Source organism: Caenorhabditis briggsae (assembly GCF_000004555.2).
Source record: "Caenorhabditis briggsae complete genome, chrIII, whole genome shotgun sequence".
Classification (NCBI taxonomy): domain Eukaryota; kingdom Metazoa; phylum Nematoda; class Chromadorea; order Rhabditida; family Rhabditidae; genus Caenorhabditis; species Caenorhabditis briggsae.
The window spans coordinates 6311796-6334570 of record NC_013490.2 but is presented as its reverse complement, the minus strand read 5'-3'; the positions used below and the strand labels follow the sequence as shown (position 1 = coordinate 6334570).

Genomic DNA, 22775 nt, shown 5'->3' with positions numbered 1-22775 from the left:
ACTCAGAATTTCAGTGAACACATTCAGAATTTTGAGCATAAGGAAAGTCGGAAATAAGGAAATTCAGAAACTCGAAAAGTAAAACATTCGGAAGTTCAGATTTTTCTAAAATTTTGAAATTACTGAGTTTCTGGAATTCATTAATGTAGAAAAACTGATTCTCAAAAAATTGAAAAGCATAATTTTAAGAAACTCGAAAGTTGAGAAATTGAGAAAGTCCAAACTCGGAGATTTATATACGAAATTTCATCAAAATTCCCAAGTTTTTTAAAGAATTGGCTGATTTCAAACTGCCAAATTTCTTATTTTCCGAATCCTCAATTTCCGAAATAATGAATTTCAGGGTTTCTAACTTTTTGGATTTGGCTGAATTTGGGACCTCCTGGTATAACGATATAAACTGATCATCGTTTTAATGGTTTTTCATTTTTTTTAAAAGCTCCTAGGACATGTTGTCTAAAAATTCAAAAACATCTAATTTCATGATTCCATTCATATAGAGATGATCATATCAATTAGTTTGAATCCACAAAAATATAAACTAGGGAAGTAGGGTTTTGAAAATTCATAGATCCAGTTTCTTGTTCTTAGTTATCAAAACCAATTTATAGATAAAAACATTCATTTTGAACAGTCATTATAAAGTTCATGTTCCCATTTACCCAAAAATATAAAATTCCCATATCATGAGCTAAATTATTTCTCACGTAGCATCCTTTAAACATTCTCCTGACAGAAGAAACTAGAAATATGTGTTTGTCAGTGGAAGCATCAAAATCCGTGAACTGCGTGATGCTTACAGCTCCTTCGTCATTTTTCCAACATCTTCCCCAGAAAAAAGAGCAATAGAATATTCAATTTAAAATCAACTCGTCTACATACAAACTCATTTCTCGACTCGTTTTCCCTAACTTTCATTTTACATTTCGCCGCCGTCACCCCTACAGAAAAATCGGTAGACTCTTCTGAATTTAATTTTTCTCGACTTTATGATTCAGATGGATCTCAGTGACGTCTCTGGTATCCAGTTGGCCACCAGTCCACCACCGAGAACCGCCATCGATTACAACTCTTCGTTCGAAGAGTCGCCGGCGAAACGTGTGAAATTTTCACATGAACTCACTAAATCATTCGACGAGAAACTCAGTCAAACAGTCACCCTTATTTGTCGGAATAATGAAGAAATGAGTTTTTTAAAGATATTCAAAGTTTTTTATATACAGTTATTGTAGGTTTTCGTCGAGCGAACTCTTTTATCACACTACTCCACCTACTTTCGTGTCCTTTTCTCTAACGAATTCCGTGATTCACAAGCATCGTCCCATCGGTTAGTTTTTATCACAAAACTCTATTTTTAGAAAATATTATTGTTTCAGAATTCGTCTAATCACAGCATCTGATTTCCATCTTCTCATCACAATTCCACGAGCCTTCGAACAAGGAATCAAACCAAACATCAATTTACAAAAAGCAGTTGAGGTTGTTCAATCCGTCTACAGTATCTCTAGAAAACCTGGAACCTTTTCAGCTTTTGGAACCAGCAGCCTACCTTCAAATCAATATTGCTCTCGAGCATATCAGTGATATCATCTGCGCAAATTTGTCCCACGAGAGTGAGAAAGATGTTCTAGTACCTGAATATCCGATAATTTTCAGATATCATCAAAATATTTCGTCTGGCTTTGCTCTATCATACACCATTGGCTCTTCGAGTCTGGAGAGCAATGATTCGCCAGTTTCAGACAGTAAGTCATAATCCATTTTTCCTGAGAATTTAATAGTTTCAGATGTTCGCCACGAATGCATATTTGACACTAAAAGAAAATGAATTGATTGGACTTCTCACTGATAAACATTTGAATTTGAAGAGTGAGGATGAGCGGACAGTATGCAATATGAAAAAAATACAGATTTTAATTTTGATTTAAAATCTCAGGTAGTTGTCAACTGGATCAAACATAATTCTCCTCTTCAATCCGATCGAATCGTGCAGTTTGCTCAGCGAAACTTCGCCCGACGACCACAGCCAGATTCCACAAAATATGAGGTCATTCGGAATCGACAGCCAATTGGAGCTGTTGTTTCATTTGGTGAGTAGGGTTTCCATTTGGGGGGAGATTCACCCGCCCGCACCCGCCCGGGGGGCTCGGAAAATACGTGATTATCATTAAAAATTAAATAAAAATTCACACGCAAATAATCGCGGGGGCCGCGGGGGGCCGTGGGTGGTAGCCCCCCCCCCCCCCCCGGCGGGTGGCTCTTTCTTCCACCCGCAAAAATGGAAACCCTATTGGTGAGTTCCTTGTTTTTGGTGTTTCTTGAATTAGAAATTTGGATTGTTCCAGGTGGCTGGGCGAGTCGTGGAGTTGCTCAAAAGATTGAAGTGTTCAATAAAAGATGTGAGCGTTGGCAGACTTGCAATTTCAATTACGATGTGTGAGTTGTAATCTTGCCTTGGACTGTTTTAACCGTATTCTGCTGCGAGCAACGGGATTTTGAGATTTCTGAAATTCTTGGAATAAAAAATCGGAGTCCCCGAAATTTGGAGATTTGAAGAATTTCGAAAATTTTGAAAATATTCGATTCTAGGGTTGCCATGTTACTGAATAACAGAACTCAGAAAGTTTAGCATTCCAAAATTTCAAAAATTCAAAAAAACTTTCGAAATCCAGATTGCCCAATTCCAGATTTCTGGCTCGGGATACTCGGGAGTTTTTAGGATTTATGAATTTAAAAAAAATTCAAATTTCTGCAGCATTTATGAAATTCTAAATTTCAGACCAAATATCCGGCGAGCCTACAATGGAATAGAATTGGTCGACGACAAACTTGTGGTATTTGGTGGATTCAACGGAATTCAGCATTTTCAAACAACAACAGTTTTTGATCTAGAGACGAAAAAATGGAAAAGTGGAGCAAATATGCATGATAAGAGGTGTTATGTGACGGGAACAAAAGCCAAGGATTCTCATGGAAGGCATTTGATTTATGCTTGTGGAGGGTATCCCTGATACTTTCCTAATCCCTAATTTCTTCATTTTCTTCAGAATGAATGGGGTTTCTCGACTGAAAACTGCTGAAGTATACGATCCCCTATCAGATCGATGGACTGAAATTGCCAATATGACTCACATGAGATCGGATGGAGCAGTGGTATCCATAGATAACAAAGTGATAGCAATTGGAGGATTCGATGGACGAAATATTCATTTGGGTGGTGAATGCTATGATTCAATTGTCGACAAATGGTATCCACTGGCATCAAATATGAGGACCCGTCGAACGGGATGTACTGCTGTTCCAATCATGGATCATGTTTGTATGGTACTTGGAGGATTCAATGGAGTCAAACGTCTTGACACTGCTGAATTATATGATATGAGAGAGGGATTGTGGCATTCAGTATCTGTAATGCACACGGCCAGATCAAACTTTTCGGCTTGTCCGATGGATTTTTCGGTTTATGTGGCTGGTGGATTCGATGGACAATCAACGACAAAAGATTCGGAGAGACTTGATTTGAGGGCAAGGAAGTGGCAGGTGGGCTTAGGAACTTTGTGATAGATCAATTTTTAAATATAAATTCAGGCGCTCCCCGACTTGGCCGAAGCAAAATCAGCACTTCGTATGATTTCCCTAACCGATCATCCATTCCTTGATGAACTATTCCACATTTCGGATGACGATGACTCGTGACGAGATGGTAATAAAAGAGAGACACACATTCAAATTGAAATCATTTGATATAACACTGACCTCTTCTCACTCATTTCGATTCTCTAACTGACTTCTTCACAAACGAACCAAGTCTCGACTGACCGCTGTATTCTTGTAAATATATTTGAATGAATTTTTAGATTCAACATTTTCTTTATTTTTTGGTTGATTGGAGTGATTTATGAAAAGGACCAGGTTGACCAGAGCAGACTTACAAGCAGTTTTGAACTGTTTTTAAAGTTTAGATGCCAGGAAGAATATTGGATCGGGAAAATGCAACATATTCAAAAGCTACAGTAATCTTCACTGTTCAACTGCAATCCAAAACTACAGTAATCTTGCAATTTGAATATTTTAAATACTTACAGTAACCCCAGAAATAAACTGTAAACAGGAAGAATATCTGAAATTGAACCCGAAAAAAGCAATATTCAAAAGCTACAATACTTTTCAAAGTGTAACCGTTATCCGAAACTAAATTACTCCTGGAATCCTGAAATTTAAATATTCCCAAAGAAAGTTGACTACAGTAACCCTAGAATTACACTGTATACCATAAATTGAACTTCAGTGTTCTTGAAGTTTTAAAATATTCGAATTCGGAATTTACAGTAACCTACATTAATACTGATTTGAGTTTCTTGAAACGACAGAAAACCTCAATTTTGAGGAATTCTAGATACAGTAATCCTTCTTGCAGATTTTCAAAAGAAATTGAAAAGTTGTATGATCAAACTACAAAATAGGCGATTTGAAAGCTACAGTAATTCTGAGACCTCAGAATTTTTGGGATCCAGATACAGTAATCCTTTTAAACTCAAAAATGTTACCGTAATCTGAAAGTCAGTAAGAAGTCTAACTATAATGAAATACTATTTTGTTTCTTTTCCTTCCTGTTCTTAATATAAAAATTTCAATTTCCGCCAACTCGTCGGCGTCACTTTGTTTTGGTTTGATACCGAAAAATGTGAAATTATCAGCGGTTTTTTGTTGTTGACATTCCAATTAGGTTCCTAGAAAAACTGATGATTCATATTCAAAAATTTCTGATTTTTTTGCTTTCAAAAATCAACAGAAGGGAACACTGTGTCCCAGCCCCCAAACCGTCAACGTTGACCCCGCATATCTCATTTCCTAGGAAAGATATCAAAAAATGGTCAACTGATAAATTGTTTATTATAATATCGGGAGAGTTCATTCCAGTAGTGTTTACGATACATATTTTTCGAATAAGTCAATTCATCTAAAGTATATCCATCTAAACTATTTATTGAGTTCAACTTAAACTATTTTTTCAAATGACATTTTAAAAGTCTCATTAAAGTTTGAATAATTCTGAAGTACCTATAACCTATATACCCAAGTTCCCCCTCCCTAACTTTATTACCTTTTCCTCTATTCCTCGTTCTCCTCATTTCCTTATTTCCTTCTCTTGTCAGTTCTCGTCCAAAACGAGAATATTTGTGTGTGCTCGACCACACCTCTTCTTCCTGTCAAAACGAGCAAAATAGTGTGTAAGACGAAGAGACGCAGACATTTTAGAGAGGTGTGCATAATAGATATGTACTCTATCACTCTTTTCTTACTTTCCGACGTCTTATCACCTCGGACGAGTTGTTGAACGAGAAGAGCAATGATTTTGAGTTGAACGGATCGTTTTGTTTTGTTTTTGATTTATTTCAATTGATGTCATTTACCTGGTCTAATTTCAATGCGCATTACGGTTGAAAATTCGAGCGAGGGAGGAGCTTAAATCCGGTGGCAAAACCTTTAAAGGAGCATGTATTTTTCGTGATTTTTTTCGCCATTTTTTTGTCGATTTTTTGAGGATTTTCGTTTTCGATAGCTTTCATCGTTGATATGCGATTTTTCTAAGATTAAGGTTTTCGAAGGTTTAAATTTCTAGATTTGTAAGATTCATTTTCTGGCAATGAGATTTATTATTTTAAAGTTCAAAGTCTATGAAATTTATCTAAAATTCGGGGAAAAAATTTCACACGATTTTTTGTGGTTCTCGGGATTTTTGTGAAAAAAAAATTCAAATCGAAATTCGTCAAAAATGGGTCGAAAAATAATTACGAAACGTAGATCTTGCGAAAAATAGATTGACCGAAGATCCGCCAACTATGAGCCAATATATGTATCTCGCGTTATTATAAAGATATCAGGTCAACTGACAAACTGTTTATCATAATATCAAGAATATTTTGTCAGTTGACCACATTTTGATATCTTTCACAAGGTCCGAGATATATGAGCTCAAATTTGGCAGATTGAGGTGACGGAGTGTTTATGGTACATTTATAGACTTCCAGGCATCTCATTTTTCTAGATTCCCATTCCCAAGGTTTTTCAATTAGAAGAAGTTATTGAAGTAAAAGAAAGTTCACTGAACACATGGTGCAAACTCATTGACCTTTTTCTGAATCTCCTCATCCGTGGATTTATTCTTGAACCACAGAGCGATTGCTCTTTACACCGTTCCATATTGCTCCGCATTCTCAATGAGACCACATCTTTGTCCTCTCAACTTGTCTACAATCTCTTTCGGATTCACTTCTTTTCCCTTTTAAACATGAAGCATTGAAGTGAAAAGAGCAAGCATCGTTCCAGCACGACCCATTCCGCTCATACTCATCATCACTGTGTTCTAAATTTTTTCAAATTTAATTTTTAAAATTTCAAAAGAACACTCACCTCATTAGTCTTGAGAACCTTCTCAACTGTAGAAACCAGGTCTCCAACATTATCCAATCCTCTCTTCTGCTTCCAGTTATGAAGATGATAGACTGTGGTAAACAAGGAATTCGAGCATTCGTCTGGCAGAATCTCCAATGTGTAAGCAGTCATGGCAACCGTTGAATCAACTTTCTTGTTGTTCAGAAACATTTTGCCATGATTGGCAAATGTTCCACTTAGAATTGGAAACATCTGCTGGAGGGTCACCGAACATTCCAGTGGTATGATAGCGAGAACAACTGAGTGGACTTCTTCCTAGAAGGAAAAGTTCTTGGAGTTTTATTCGATTCTATTTTTACCTGAAATATCATTCTCCAGAAGTCTTCAATATTAACAGGAGTAGAGACATCGGGAACTTGTGTGATTATCATTGTTCGGTTAAATTCTGGAACAACCACTTTAGCTGCACAGATAAAGTTATCTGGAGCATGAGTCAGCTTGACAAAGTCAGGAGCTCGGACCTTCTGCATGTTGTTCTTGAAAGAAGTGCAAAAATTTAGAGAAGGCTTCTCGTTTCGAAGGTCTTTGAACGCGCAGGCGATCAGGCCCGTGTCTGGAAATATACCCATTTTGATTTAAAAATAAGTTTCTAAAACCAACCAAACACTACACTCGCAATCATTTTCTTCGCCATTTCCTCTCCACTCCACTGCTCCTTCTCCTTCTCCTTTGCCCTTTCTCTTCTCTCCATTTTACTGCATCCTTCTCCATTGATCAGCAATCCAATGCATCCACCACTTCCAGTAGTTCCAGTTGTAGCCCTCGATGCTGTTTCTGTCACCTTCTTCTTCTTTCCTCGCTCACTCTGATTCTTCTTTCCTTTTTCCTCTCTCACTCCGTTCTCTTCCCTTTGACTTCTTCTTGCGTCTTGATCGTTGCTACTTGTTCATCTGAAAATCAATTTGTGATTGGCTGTGAGAGGTAGGGGATTCAGAAAGTTCAGAAATTATAAGTACCCAGAAATATTTGGGACTCGAAAACTCGGAAATTGTGAAATTCAAGTGTAAGATATAGTAATCGGAAGCCTGGAGGTTGAATTAGGCAGAGGGCTGCAAAATGCCTGGGTACATTTTATTTTTCGTACCGTTGAGTTGAAATTGTTTTATCTAAACGAAGCTGCGAACCATTTAGAGACAAAACTTCGATTCAGAAGTGCAAAAAATACAACTCGCTAAAAATTTTGTACTCCGAATCATGGATTTTGTACCCCTAAATCAGTTGTACCCCCTTGTACGCCCGAATCGTTTTACAAAAAAGTAAACTCTTCCAAATCCTTGGTTTCCTAACTTAATGTATTTTTCTAAAACTTACATACAGCGTCAATTATTTTATATCATCTTCTGACAAATCCTCCAAGAACAATAGCTCAATTTTCGTTTTCCATTTTTCAAAAATTGTGCTTTCTTTCACATTGTTTCTCTCTTTTTTGTTCCATACTAATAAATGATTTGTAATTGTTCTAAACTGCGAAAAGTGTCCCCCCCCCCTGTTTCATCCAATTTGTTCTCAAGTACCCGGGAGCTCCTTCGTGTTCATTGACTGTGTGCATATTGTATTTCACACAGACAATTGCATGATTTCTTTTCTCTCTTTTCTCCCGATTCTCTTTTTCTCAACTTCCCACTTCAAACCGTTTTTCCGCCCGTCGTCCACCTCCTCCCAACCCCACCTAATAGACTCTTATTCGAGAAAAAGTTTCGTTTTCCCATATATATCTCCATATAAATTTTATTCATTTTCTCAAATCTCACTTTCTTTTTGTCTTCACTTTTTGGACAACTAAACGGAACAGTTTTCAGGTAGAGTGCGATAATGCTTAATTGAATTCATGCAAAATGTTCTGGTTTAGCCTCCCTACTGGACAAACAATGTTTCTTTATTCGTTGTCCAATCTAAACATAAATAGAAACATTTAAAAATAGCTTATATATAGGTCAACTTAAACTTTCTTCTGGCTACAGTAATCTTAAAACCAAAATATTATTTATGTTCCTTTGTTCTCTCTAATCCTCTCGAGTTCTCATTCTATTTCTTTTCCCCATATCAATATCCTTATCTATAATTTTCTATAACTCTCTTGTCCTCCCTATCTCTTACACTTTTTTCTGTTATCAGTCAAACATTCGATTTGTGTTACATGCTCTTTCTTTTTTCTTCCAACTACTCAATTTTTTGGGTGATTCCTACTTTCACATTTTGTGAATCACAAATTTCATAATTATAGATGAGAAGATGAAAACAAAAGAGAAGCGGTTTTTGGGAATCTTCAAAAAGGTCCGTTTCTATTTACATTCTGAAAATAACATTTATTGATTTTCAGAAGACGACGCCTGCGCCGGCAGCTCCTCCTCTTCAGCAGGAATCCGTCGAATCAAACAGGTTTGTTTTTCGATTAGTTACTGTTGTTCTTCTCCGTTTCTTGTTTAGTAGCAAAATCTTTAAATGCGCATTTAAAGGAACATGTATTTTTGTAAGTTTTTTCTGGCCTATTTTTCGTCTTTTCAAAAAACGAAAAGAATAGGCCAGAAAATAACATGCTCATTTGCATGTGTCTTTAAGGATTTCGCTCCGGGACCTAAGCTCCGCCCACCCTCGAAATTTCGACTTCAGCGCGCATTGAGAGTAGACCAGAGTGATTACTCACTTTTTTAGTTTTCTATCGCAAAATCTTTTTTTTTAACTTCTCGAAAATTATTTTTTTTAACCAGCAAGCTAGTGCCTTCGGCGCGATTCAATCTACTTTTTTACTTGTTCGTCGTTCCACTATTCACGTTTTCTCACGTAATCTAGTAATCTAGGTCACGTAATCTATACTTATTTTTAAAGTTTTTCAAAAGTTGACAGACGGACATTAGGACGGACAGACGCCTCTAGCGTTTTATATATAAGAAAGATTGCCCCTTTTCAAAAAACTCATAAATTACTGTAAAATCTTCCACCTGCTCGCATCTAATAAAAAAAACAACCACCAGTGATCTTTGTCCAATGCAAAAAAAATCTGTAGAATCCTCTATAAATTCAAAGTTGTGTTTTTTCCCCTTCTTCTGATTGTCACCAATTCAATCCAAATCCGAAAATGAATTTCCATTCAATTCCGTTTTCGTTTTTTGCCTGTATCCTGTCTTTCTCCTTTTTTCTACATTTCCACTTCTGTTTTCACTTCTTCTAAATGGAGTGATGATGAGTATGATGATTATATTTATTAAACGATGGAAAATAATGTGAATTGGGGAAAAAAGAATGGGAAGAAGTTTATTGCATTACGAGGAGATGGTTAATGACATGACGTTTTCAGGTAGGACAAAGAGTTGCGATGATAAGAAAAAAGGGAGTAAGAACGGACTGAAATTCAAACTAGACTTCTTCTTCTTCTCCTTCTCCTTCTTGCCACGTCACATAGTTTTTCAAAAATTCTTCTCCGTTTCGCTTTTTATTCCAAAGTGCCAAATATTGTATTTGCTCAGCTCCCCAGCTGTGAGCTCTCGCCAACACCGGAGCTTCTATGTTCGTCTGGTGTTTCGATTTCACTTTTCAAACGCGATAATATATCCAGTTTATGTAATATCGTTTTATATTCCACTGTGAAGTTGATTCTAAAAAAAGTGGATTACTGTAGTTTTTAAATATTTTCAGTTTTGGAAATTCGAAATTTTGGAAATCAAAAATGTTCTAATTAATCTAGAAACCATAGCGAAGGAATAGTCTAGGTCTGGTAATTGAATTGGAAATAAAAGGGTTCGAAAACTTGGAAACTGACAGGAGATTTCTGAATATTCCGGAAAAATAGGGGCACCCTTTTGAAATCCTTGAAAATGAGAATTTAAAAAAATTCTGAACATCCGAATGTTTGAATTTTCAAATTTCTCAAAAACTAATTTACTGAGATTATAATTTTTTTTTTTAATTTTCGGAATTTCTGAAACCGAAGTTTTGAATAATGAATTTCTGGAAATCTGGATTTTCTGAGTTTCTTATCTCGGAATTCCAATTTTTTCTAACTTCTGAGTTCCTGAGTTTTTTAACATTCAGATTTCTCAAACTCTGATTAATTAAGTTTCTAAATTTCTGATATTCCGAATATTTAATTTTCTAAATTCCTGAATTTCTGAAATTTTTAATTTCCGATTTTGGGATTTCTGATATTCTGAAATTCTGAGTTTCTGAGTTTTTGAGTTTCTGAATTTCTATTTTCTGAATTTTCAAATTTGCGAATTTGAGAGTTCGCGAATTCCAAAATTCAAGAACCTTTTAAAATTTTGAACTTCCGACTAGTTTTCGAATTTCCGAGTTTGAAAATTTAAGGAATTTGAGAGTTCGAGAAATTGTTGACCCAACTTTAGTTTTGTTTCTTCGGCTTCTAAAATTGGTAAGTCTAGGTTTAGGAGTCTAAAATGGATACGATGGTCCGGTAATGTGACCCGATTTGTTATCTAGGAAAATTATCCGTAGACAGTTTTCCTTGAATTACATATTTTCGAATCTTTTATTTTGGAATCCGACTCAACCCTTTAAATAGTATTTCCTCTTTTCTAAATTTCATTCTACATACAAATAATACTACTGACCACTTCCAACCTTTGTTGCCACTTTTCTATTCTATACTTGTTCGAAATCAGCTAATATAAACCTCTTTCTCCTCTCTCCCTGTTTCCCAACCGTACCCACTTTTCACATAATTATGCGCAACATTATACCTGTCTCTCTCTTTGAACGTATAGTTTTAGTCTATTCTAGACTTTCTCTCTGATTTCAATTCTATTTCTTCCAACTTTGTTCAAGTCAACACACAAAAAATAAGAGAAAGGAGAACGGAGATGATTGGAATTGAATTGCAGAACCACTGCCGTTGAGAGTGCAACTACGGAAGATACAACGTCATTGGCCTTCTCTTCTACACCTCCAGAAGACGTCATGCCACCGGTAAATTTCATTGTTTTTGAATTAATTAATCAAATTATTGGATTCAGAGAAAAGGAAGTATTGCTCAAACCAGTGTAATTCATTATTCTCCACCGGGTACTGTACGTGCTTCGTTACCACCGTCAGCCACGTCATCCGTGGTGTCTGGAGGATCAGATGAGAGTGGAACAGTGGTGATAACCAGGAAAAGCAACATTGTTTTGGATGATGAAGAATCGTGAGTGACAGAAAAAGCTTGCTGTAAAACTTGTAATAGAAGGGCTCCCAGCCTGTCAAGTTTTAGCTCAATCACCGTATTTCCTCTAATAGAAGCCCACTCAACTTTGAGCTTAATTATCTCGATTCCTGTGAAAGACATCAAAACGCAGTCAACTGCCATAATATTTATCATTTTATCAACAATATTTTATCAGTTGGTTGACAAATTGTTTATATCTTTTACAGGAGTCGAGATAATTAAGCTGAAAGTTGAGTGGTCTTCTATTAGAGGAACTATAGTACAAGGGAACCATGTTTAGCCTTCATCTCAGAATTTTTTCTAAATTTGCTCATTCATAGTTTCGAATACGGGCTTTCTCGTGGTGTATTTCGTTTTCTGCACACATTTCTAGAAGTCGAGTTATGGGCTTTTTAAGTGATTTCAGTACTAACTTCTTACTTTTGTAGTGAGTTTTTGAAAAGGTTAATGAGAGCTTTTCGGAATTTTTTGAGTGTCAGACAGAATTTTAGAAGTTTCTCTACAATCTGGCAAAGTTTTCTTATTGTTCAAAAAAAATTTTTTTTTAATTTTGCCATGGGTACCTTTGCAAAATTTTACAATTTTTCGAAATTTTTTTTTAATGTGCTAAAATGATTTCTAAACGCATAGAAATGATAAAATGGGTCTTTTCACAAAATTCTGTAGCCTATATCCGTTTTGAAATCTTAAATAAGTGATTTCTTCCGAAACTTGTAAGAATCGTAATCCTTCGAAAATCACCCAATAGCACTCAAATCTTGTGAAAACATAGATTTACATACTTCTTGACGGATTTATCACTGTTCCGCGCTAAATATGTTTGAATCGGGGGTTTTCGAGTGACATTTTGAGTAGATAAGGTTTTCGAAACAAGTCCAAAATGAATTTTTCTCTCAAAATATATTGCTTTTTTGAGGTTTTTCCTCAAATAATAGATGAAACATAATTTTGATTTTCGGTGGAAGGGAAGGAGGAGAGCAAAAAAACAGCATATTTGCAGATGGAATTTTCTCGACTTCTAGAAATTTGTGCAGAAAACCAAATACACCATGAGAAAGCCCGTATTCGAAACTATAAATGAGCAAATTTAGAAAAAATTCTGAGATGAAGGCTAAACATGGTTCCCTTGTGAGATAATTAGCTCAAATTTAGAAGCCCTTCTATTACAGGTTTCCCGGTAGGTTAGAGATTTACCTGAGCTCTGATTGTGAGATTTTCAAATTTTTGGTTTTCAGGGTAATTTCTACCCCAGTCAGTCAGTATGACGAATCCCCAATTGTTCAAAAACCTCGATCAAAGCGAGCGGCTCCTCCACCTCCTCCTCCAACGGCTTCTATTCCTCCGATGACGTCATCAGTAGCTCCATCTCCATCTCCTGCTACAAAACGAGAACACTTCCGACAAACATCCACAAATTCCATCTATTCGACTGCAACGTCTTCTCCTCCACCACCTCCGCCTCATCGGAAACAACAAGAAAATGAAGTGGATTACGAGGAGATGTTGAAGAAATTACAGAATAAGTTTGAGGAATGGAATCAAGTGAGATTAGAAGATGGAGGATCGTTTAAAGAGGAAAAAATTAAGGTATGAAATATATATCTTCAAAAAAATCTATGAAATTTTTCAGGCAGAGATGTTGAAGGATCATGAAAAGTTGAAGAAGTTACTTGAGAAACAGATTACATCAGGTACTTGAATTACAAATGTTTGCCTAATTCGATTTGAATTCATTTCAGATCGACCAAAACCTGTTTCGAACAACTATAATATCAAGAACAGTAACAATAACACTAGCAACGGTGTCAAAAAGCAAGCTCCTTTGAAGATTCCTCAATACGGAAACTTCTACGCTCCACCAGTGACTAGTCCTTCACCACCTGCACGTGTTGGTGTGGTTCCTGGTGGTACTGTGTACCAAAAAGTGCCTAAACCATCTCAAAATGGAACATCTCCCAAAACGGATGAAAATCGAAATGAAGTAGTTGTTGCTGCAAAGCAGAAGATTTCAGTTGGTGCCGTCCAGAATACAGAAGCTGTTGATCGGTTACGTCGGGAAGTTGAAGAACAACGCCAGCGAGAAAAAGAAGTCAAACAGTACCGCAATCCAAAGACGTTGGAAGTTCAAGTAAAGAGTCCAGAGCCAAAAAGAAAGGAGTTCCTTCCACCACCACCTCCACAATCTCCAACTAAATCAAAACCTCGGATGGTTGAATACAAGCCAATGAAATCTCCAGGACTTCCAATCGATCCTGAAGATATTTACGAAGAAATTGAAGAAAAAGCTCCGCCCATCCCAAATACACCTCCCCCAAAACTTTCTGAATATCGGAAGGAACAACATACTTGTTCTTCTCCTCGAATGCCAACTGTTCCTTCAAATGGATATGTGAGACTTCAAATGAATGGAGCATCCAAGAAAGTAGCGGCTCCAAGTGCTCCTGTAGTTTCTCCAACGATCCAGAAGATTGCTCAGACACCGTATACTGCACCTGAATTCGCATCATCTCCAAAACTTCTAAGGAAGAATCCAGATCCACCTCAATCGAATTCTCTAGCCAAAATGTATACATCCGTTCCTGTAAAAGAAGAGAAGAAATACGAGAGACCACAATTCCATCCTCAAATGACAAATGGAAATAGTTCCCCTGGAGGAATGATTACTGCCACGTCTTCTACTTCTTCTTCCTCTTCTATTCCTACTCGTAAAAATCCACCAATGACAAGAGGAGCTTCGGTAGATCAAAATGGATTTGGATACTCAACAAGGATTACGATTCCGCAAGCCGAACAGAAAGTGGTATCATCTCCAGTCAATTATCGAAAAATGACCAAAGAAGTGGATGCTAATCGAACGAATCGAACGGTTTCAGAAGATCAGTCTAACTATGGTTATGCCTCGAAAACTACAATTAACATTGCCACGGTACCATTAACCCAAAAGAAATCTCCATCTCCATCTAAATTGTCTCCAATGACTCGTGCAATGTCTACCGATCAGACCACAATCAAATCAGGAGCTCTTTCTCCATCGAGTTATCGCAAAATCTCGGCTCCAGTGACCACTTCCTCTCCTCAACCACCGACATTAAGATCTTTATCCACTGAAAATGCCGTACCATCTCCATCGGCTAACAGAAGAAGTATGCCTACCGCTGGAATACTCTCCGCCACTTCACCAAAACCCACAACCATATCTGCCACATCGCCACATTATCCAAAAACTATCCCTACAGTAATCCCTGACAAAGTTCCTATCGCGCCAAAGCTTCCAAAACAAACCTCTGCTCAAGGAGAGACTTTCGATATATCTGATGTGCTGAAAGGACCTAAACTTCGAAAAGTGGGAATGCCAGTAGAAAGATCAGGAATCTCTCTTGGAAAGGTCGTGGACACTGAGCCATCATCAAATCATCCAACATCAACTCCTCCACCTCCTCCGCCTCCGCCCCAACCTGTTCTTGCCTCGCCGGCTCTTCAACCGATTGCATCTAAAAATCCAGATTTGAGGGATTCATTGATGAGTGAAATCCGGGAAGCTGGAAGGTTACGTGCCGCTCGTGCAGCTCAATCTGCTTAATTAAAAACATATGAAAAATGAATCAAACTGGTTATAATTATTTCGTTGTCAACCTATTTTATCCATCCCATATTGTTTTTTTTATATCTTCTTATTGAGTAAACTATTGGAAATCATTTTCAAAATTGATTATTATTGAGATCTCAAAGTAACATAAATTTTCAAAATGTTCCAATATCATTGATCCTGTCACATTCTGAAATTAGAAAAAATTTAAAAAATAATTTTTTTCGGAAAAAAAACTTAAAATTTGGAATTTTTCGGAAAAAAACTTATTCGATAACTCTGAAATTGAGAATTTTCGGACTACAAAACAATTTTAGCGTTTTCAAATATGCCTTTTCGGATAGAATCTAAGAAAGTAAAAAAATATTTTATTGAAAAAATCCAAAAAACATTTTTTTAAAGATTTAAATTTGTAAAAAATTTAAATTTGGAATTCTATGAATTTCAGAATGTGTTCAAACAGAAAAAAAACATATTTAAAAAGCCTAAGATTTATATGTCCCAGAGCCGACTTCAGGATAAACCAAAGTGTTTTCTAAATGTGAATCAGATATGAACCATTAAAAAACTGTTACTACGGTTATTCAATTCACTGGAATATATGTACTACTATTCTCCAATCAACTGGTTTTTAAAAAGTTTTAAAAGACTTTTTGTTATCAAGACAGGAAACGTATCATGTGTTTGAACAGCTGATAAATACTCCTTTTGTATTGACATTGTTTTTCGTTTTTCTTACAGCACCCATCACTGTAATTCCCACAGTATACTGTCCCATCTGTTAAAATTCAAAACTAGTTTCGATCGTTGTTGCGATATGATAAAACTGGAAACAAACTGTCAAAAAAGGGAAGTCAGAGGGCCGTTAAAAGATTGTGACATGTTTATTTTTATAAGACCGTCCTATCACTTGTTTGCAGTTTACCATGAGAAACCAACCAACCGCTGTCTCTCTCCCTGCTGGCCTAGTATTCCCACGTCCACGCTCATTTGTTTTCCCAGAAGAGAAGGAAAAGAGGCAGAGTGAAAAAGTGTCCTCTCTCTCCCACTCATTGGCCTCAATTTCTCTTTCCCTACGTCTCTCATCAAATCTCAATGTCCTACATTTCTCGGATCGTTTTTCCATCTTTCTGAATATATTTAGAATCTCCTAATTTTACGCATATAATTTTGATTTCGACATAATACAAATTAGATTAGAAAAATATTGGTTTCAAGATATTGATTGTTTTCAACGGCGTAGATGCCATCTGATTCGAATGAATTATAATTTTCGAAATATTACGATATTTACTGTTTATTATGTTAATTTTTTTGATTGGAGAGGTTGTACTACGCATTTTCACCAACTTTGTTCTTATAGAAAACTTAAATATTTTCTTACGTCGATTAAAGTGAAAAGTTTGCATTTTTTCTTGTGTAAATTTGAAAATTTGAAGTATTTTCACTATTCCCTACAGTACTTTTTTAAAGGAACACAGCGCAATTTCTAATTTATGTCCACAACGAATTTAGTATTTCCCGGTTACTGTACAGCTTTTCGATTTATTTTTGCGAATTTTGAGAATTTTTCGGAAAACCAATGTTCCTGAAGTCTTTAATGTACCTATTAATTCCTTTATGTACCTATTAATTTCTTTATTATATTTTAATGATAATTTAATCGATATTAATTGAATCTTATATTAAGTTAACTGAGGCCAGCTATTTCTATTCAGCTAAATTCAGATGAAGCTCGGATAGTTTTTTGCGAAACATAAAATTTTCAGATATTTTGAAATTATGGAAGATTGCTCTCTACCACCATCACCGAATAATCATATTATAGTTCAAGCCAACCCGCAAATTGCGGCGGCTCTCTCCGTAAATACCGTAAGCTCGTGTTCACTATAAAACAAGCTTGTTTTCGAAAAAACAAATAAAAAGAAGCGCTGATGAAACTCACCTAATAATTTTTAAGCAGTGTTTCTACGTTCGTCTAACTAAATGACTCATTTTTGCTTCAATGTGTACCTTAGTTCACCAAAAGTGAATGTGTCCGACCACTCGCCCGAAAAAATATAAATATAATAAAAGCCGGGAAGCAGCAGCCCTTCGTCTCTTCGTTCTCTTTCCGTAACATTGCTATATGTGTATTATTCCAATATCGATTGTGCCCTTTTCTCTCTTCTCCCTTCCCATCACAAAAGCTTCAATTCGTCACCCGTCTCACTGTACTCACTAAATATTACTAAACTATGTGGTCGTTCCCTCATGGCTACCCTATGTTCTATCCGCATTTTCAGCCAATGCAACAGGGTCCACCGCCTCAGAACCACCAGAATCCGAATGAGCAACAGTTCGTTTCGCCACCACAAATGGGTGGAATGGGTGGACCGATGAGAATGCAGATGCAGCAACCGAGTGAGGCTTAAAAGATATATCTGAAAATAATGCGAATTCATGCTTTCAGTGCGCCAAATGCCCTACCCACCACCTCAAATGCGCGGCCAAGGACCTCCTCAGCACTTTTCTCCGATGGGAATGCCACCGCAACAACAACAGTTCACTCCAAGTGGGCAACCAATTCAGATGGGACAACGTCCAATGCAACAGCCAAATCAAGGGGGCCAAATGCCAATGGGAATGTCTGGGGTATAATGTTGTTGAAGAGGCTTCTGGTAATAATGTTCTAATTATTTCAGCCAGTGCCAATGGGGATGGTCAGTGGACCACCACAGCACGGAATTCAACCGCCGCAGCATTTTATGGTAAGTGTTTCTTTTTCTCATTCTGAAATCTTCATTGTTTACTACAGTAGTAATTTAGACTTGCTAGAATATAATAGCGCCAATTGTGGATCTTTCAAAATATGATCTATTTTCGATTGAAGTTTTTCCTTTTCAGTAGTCTGAACTTTTCTTCCTGCTAGAAACTTTAACATTGTTTTTATTTGTGATTTTTATTTCTATGAAAAGGCCCCGGAACACTAGGTATACAATTTTTGAAAACACCCCTGATGATTTTCTTTTCAGGCAAGCTCCCCAATGCCGCCTCCTCAAATGATGCCGATTCAACAGCAACAACAGCAAGAAGTACTATCTCAGCAGCAAATGCAGCCACAAGCTCCCCGGCAAATACAACAGCCTCTTCCACCTCCTCCACAAGCTCAACAATCCCATTCGCAACAGCAACAACATCCAGGAGGTGTCGTTTGTGGAGCTATAATGGATAAGGTAAAACAGTATTATCAATCGAATTAAACGAAAAATAAAATAGTTTCAGTCAAGACTCGACGACTTGATGCAACAAATTAGTCAGACAACGGTTTTGGAGGAAAGTGTGAAAGATACTCTTGTCGAATATGCGGATGATTTTGTCAGCGCTTTGGTCGATAAAGCTTGCAAGATGATCAAGAACCGGGATATGAAGAAAATAGAATCTCGCGATATCGAGTTCATCCTCAAAAACATTTATAACATGCCGGTGGTGCGTTTATAATATGAAATGTTCATACCAATCAGATTTCATTCTCAGGTTCCCCGCGCTGCCACCCACATCTTCGGGAATCCAAATGAAGTTATAGACCTCTCAAAGGAAAAGCATTTGCCAACAGAGGCTCATAAGCAACGAGTCGCTCTGCTGAAGAAACAATTGAAAAAAGTTTAATTAGTTGATTTTTTTAACTCTATCATTTTAATATATGACGATTCTTTACACCTCCGGGTCACTAGCTGCCATTCCTGTTCTCTAATTTCAAATCTCGCTCGAATAAACTATTATGAATGTGAATGTTTAAATCATTTATCGTATTCTTAAAAGGTCCAATTCCTTGCAACCTACTTTCAACTTGTATTATATAAACTGAAATATTCTAAACTTATTTATTCAGTTCACAGAAAAAAACAGAAAACGGAGAATGCGATTAAAGTGAAGGGGAGGAGAACTTGAGTGTGAGTCATTTAAATTCCATGGATCTTATTTCAAAGCAAAGATTTTTGCAGAACGCTATATGCTGGCCACTAGTGCGATCGCGATCTTTCTAATCGCATGGAGTGCAATATTCCTGATCGATTATGTGCTCCGTGTCGCACAATTTGAGCCATATCTTCATCTGTGTCATAGATATGGAATTGAAGTTTCGCCCTTTCAACTTCGATTCTACGTAACATCCCCACCAAAAGAGAATATTCTTTTAAATGAAAAGGCCGATATTCTAGACGATGAGAAGAAGAGTGGTTCCGATTTATTTTTCGAAGAATCTAGAAGATCAAAATGTCGCAATTTACTGGTTCGAGTATGGTTTGCTTGCGGTGTCCTTGCTTCTATTATCTGCCTTCTTGGAATGACTGCATATATGTCTCATCTGCTGTTGAAAGACGTTGGACAATGGGTGACCACTACAAGGCCAAAAACTCAAGCATATCGAGGAATGGAGTATCGTTCAATGCACGAAGTCCTAACCTCTATATCACCTCGAGAAGTTAAAACGGTAGTATAAGAGGAAAAAAATGTTTCCTAACAAGCCAATATTTCTTTTAGACCACCGAGCAGATGCAAAATCCTGTTATCGTGGAGAGTGCGGAATACGATATGATAGAAGATGGCCAGAAGTCATCCTCACGCGGGCTGGTTCCTATAATTCCAGGATTCAATCTTCCATGGAGTCATATTCCAATTTTCATGACTGTTCTTGTAGTTGCTGCTGTTTTCCATGAGGTAAATAAAAATTAATGATAAGAAACCAAGTTCAAACCTAAAACTTTCAGTTGGGACACGCATGGGCTGCAATTTCCAACGGAGTGACTGTCAATGGATTTGGCATTTTCATTCTCGCCGTTTACCCAGGGGCATTCACAGACATCGAGCCAGTGACACTGAAAAGAGCGTCGGCATTTCGACGTCTTCAAATATTTGGAGCTGGAATATGGCATAATCTTCTTCTTGCCCTTCTTGCATTGACAGTGTTCCATTTAACTCCTATTATTCTTTCTCCAATTCTAACCCAAGGAAATGGAGTGTCTGTCAAAGCGATCGATGCGAGGTCTGGGCTTTCAAATCCGAAAACTGGTCTAGTTTCTGGTAACATCGTCAAAAGTATCGACGAATGCGATGTGGAAACTGTGGCCGATTGGTGGAGGTGCATCCGAGCTTCGAAGAATATGCATAACGGTCGATGTGTGGATAAAGAAGCTGTCGAAGCAGCAACCGCATTCAATCATCGAACAGAAGCTGACGAGATTCTTTGTTGTGACGAATTCAATGTAACTACTGCACATGTATGTTTCGAAAGAGAAGAGAAGGTCCCGAAGGGAGTAGAAACTCAAACAAGAGCGCCTCAACTGAATGCTCTTCTTGGATTAGAAGGACATGATGATACTCCATATGGGGCGGCAGGAACGGGGCAGGTCGAGGATAAAACAATAACGAAATACAGTTGTCTGCATGCAAGGCACGTCGTCGAGCAAGCCGTTTGCAATGTGAGCGAACCGTGCAAAAAAGAAGAAGCTGATCGAGAGAAAGTCTGCGTATATCCAGCGCTTCATAATGGAACTCGTCTTGTGAAAATCGAGTTGGGTAATCGAGCCAAACCAATTCTTTTCGTGGGACAACTCAATGAGGTCAGTCTCAGTTACATTTTTACATAATCGCCCGTTTTGTTTCAGATGCTCCAGATGGTTTCAATTTCCCCATGGACTCCTCGCTTCTCATTCGTCCAGATTTCATGGTTGGAACATTTCGAGCTGGCTGTCAAGTATATGTTCACACTTTCCCTGGCTCTTGGTCTATTCAATGCAATGCCTGTGTATGGATTAGATGGACAATTCATAGTCCGCACATTGCTGAAAAGTTCTGGATTCAGTGTGAAGTGAGCGTTTTCTAACCGAAAATCGAACTATCTGTACTTTCCAGACGCCGTGAGCTCATCCAATATATCGTTCTCACCTTCGGAACTGCTGTCCTCATTCTCAACGTTCTAATCGGTTTCATTAAATTAGTCATAAACTAGTCTCATCAGATACTATTATCTTTTTAATGCAGATTACGTGTTTGTACTTCGTTCCTGATCTATCATAGCCGCTGTCTTGAATCCTCGAGAAATGTTTACTACCGTAAAATCCTTCAAAACTCCTATTTGAGATTTTACGACATTTTTGTTTGCTCTTTGAATCATGTGATAATCTCCTTTTTTAAAACTTCTACTACAAAATACCAAAATTTCCCACTTTGTTTCTCTAGCCCGGGTTCCTAATCTAAAATACTCTTCTGAAATTCACTCCTTTAACTTCAATTTTCTCTATCAATTTGTTTCTTTTCCAGCCTGGTACATTTTGTTGGCATTGTAGTGCATTATCTGTATCATGAAACTTTCCATGTTGAAACATCTCGATCTAATAAATTTTTTGGTGTCTTAAATAAAAATATGCACAAAGAAATATAGGAATAAATACAAATTGGATCGAAACATTCAAGCAAATGTGTGACCTTCGAAAGCGATGTCTGCTGCGCCAAGACTGACGAATTCGATGTAAAGGCTGAAAACCAAAAATTAGAAAAAAACTTTTAAAAATTTGTTTCATACCGATCACCTGGAATTCCTACATGCTGGGTGATGATCGGGTAGACTTTATCGGAAATCGCATTGTTCTGTTTTGCGGTTCCAACACCGCCGATCGATTTCAGAACAGCGAATCCAGCTGGTTGCGTAGTCCCAGCGAATGAAATTGCCTGATCGGTATTAATATGAATGCACATATACTGAAAAAAACTACAATTTGACTTCAAGGGAAATTATATTTCAAACCTTTTCCGGCTTTGCGAGTAGTTTTCCGATAACGTCAGATAACTCTTTCAAAAGGGATGTTTTCTTCTCATCAGATAAAGAAACATTGACGTTGAGAGAGAATACAGGCATTACTCACACAATCAGCTTTTTTTTCAAAAGTTTTATCCAAAATGGCTCAATTCCGGTTATTTTCAGCGAAACTACGGTACGCGAGTACGCAAACACTGGTTATGCACCAGTTGCTCAATGGCGATCGTCGACCGTACCTCGTCAGATGATTTTCGCTGTTTTTGATTCCAGCGGATAATCCGATTTTCAAAACTGCAACCATCCGGAAGCATACTTTTTGAATGATAGTAATTATAAAAAAGTCATTATCGACCAACGGAATGTCCACAGATGGCGAGAAATACACTGGCCGCAATAATTACTTCTTAAAAGTTTTGTGAACATTTTAGGCGAACACATGCTTGCAAAGTTCTCGTACTTTTCGTCTTTTGTTATTTTACCATCAATATATGTGTTCAGATGAAAAAATTTAAAAGTTTAACAATAAGCAGCCTCAGGATCAATAGTTCGATGAGGCGGAAGTTGACCCTGTTCAGTTTTGCTTGAATAACTACAATTATTCCTCTTCTTTGAAATTTCCCAACTATTTCTCTTTGAAAATTCGGTTTCTCACATAGTTATCACTGTTATTCGACGTTTAATCAATAAGTATTCTTCTAGAACTGAGAAAGCGGGGATGAAGTCGCTTGCTTTGCATCTCTTTTTCTCTGCGTTTATATGGCTCTCTCTCGCAGTCTTTT

General features: G+C 37.2%; 6 protein-coding genes across 6 annotated transcripts; 4 read left to right on the top strand and 2 right to left on the bottom strand.

Moving 5' to 3' along the window:
- Positions 1–998: 998 nt before the first annotated feature.
- Cbr-kel-10 lies at positions 999–3696 on the top strand (the record flags this gene model as incomplete). The annotated part of the gene is made up of 11 exons (XM_002641392.1): positions 999–1100; positions 1233–1327; positions 1377–1479; positions 1529–1613; positions 1657–1745; positions 1788–1886; positions 1937–2090; positions 2346–2436; positions 2780–2935; positions 3048–3540; positions 3589–3696. The coding sequence occupies 11 exons, from the start codon at positions 999–1001 to the stop codon at positions 3694–3696; spliced, it is 1575 nt and encodes a 524-aa protein (XP_002641438.1).
- Positions 3697–6286: 2590 nt separating this feature from the next.
- On the bottom strand, positions 6287–7992 carry CBG13306 (the record flags this gene model as incomplete). Its single annotated transcript, XM_045243880.1, has 5 exons — positions 6287–6367; positions 6415–6711; positions 6756–7009; positions 7153–7323; positions 7971–7992. 5 exons carry the CDS (start codon positions 7990–7992, stop codon positions 6287–6289), a joined length of 825 nt encoding a protein of 274 aa, XP_045095117.1.
- Positions 7993–8688: 696 nt separating this feature from the next.
- On the top strand, positions 8689–15194 carry CBG13305 (the record flags this gene model as incomplete). Its single annotated transcript, XM_002641390.1, has 7 exons — positions 8689–8730; positions 8777–8835; positions 11292–11376; positions 11424–11593; positions 12850–13201; positions 13245–13305; positions 13354–15194. 7 exons carry the CDS (start codon positions 8689–8691, stop codon positions 15192–15194), a joined length of 2610 nt encoding a protein of 869 aa, XP_002641436.1.
- A 1788-nt stretch (positions 15195–16982) lies between these two features.
- Cbr-taf-12 lies at positions 16983–18848 on the top strand (the record flags this gene model as incomplete). The annotated part of the gene is made up of 7 exons (XM_002641389.1): positions 16983–17072; positions 17486–17603; positions 17653–17834; positions 17885–17950; positions 18215–18415; positions 18465–18668; positions 18717–18848. The coding sequence occupies 7 exons, from the start codon at positions 16983–16985 to the stop codon at positions 18846–18848; spliced, it is 993 nt and encodes a 330-aa protein (XP_002641435.1).
- Positions 18849–19191: 343 nt separating this feature from the next.
- On the top strand, positions 19192–21189 carry CBG13303 (the record flags this gene model as incomplete). The annotated part of the gene is made up of 5 exons (XM_002641388.2): positions 19192–19671; positions 19722–19898; positions 19949–20800; positions 20846–21048; positions 21093–21189. The coding sequence occupies 5 exons, from the start codon at positions 19192–19194 to the stop codon at positions 21187–21189; spliced, it is 1809 nt and encodes a 602-aa protein (XP_002641434.2).
- Positions 21190–21648: 459 nt separating this feature from the next.
- On the bottom strand, positions 21649–22095 carry Cbr-mif-1 (the record flags this gene model as incomplete). The annotated part of the gene is made up of 3 exons (XM_002641387.1): positions 21649–21715; positions 21763–21938; positions 21985–22095. The coding sequence occupies 3 exons, from the start codon at positions 22093–22095 to the stop codon at positions 21649–21651; spliced, it is 354 nt and encodes a 117-aa protein (XP_002641433.1).
- Positions 22096–22775: the final 680 nt, after the last annotated feature.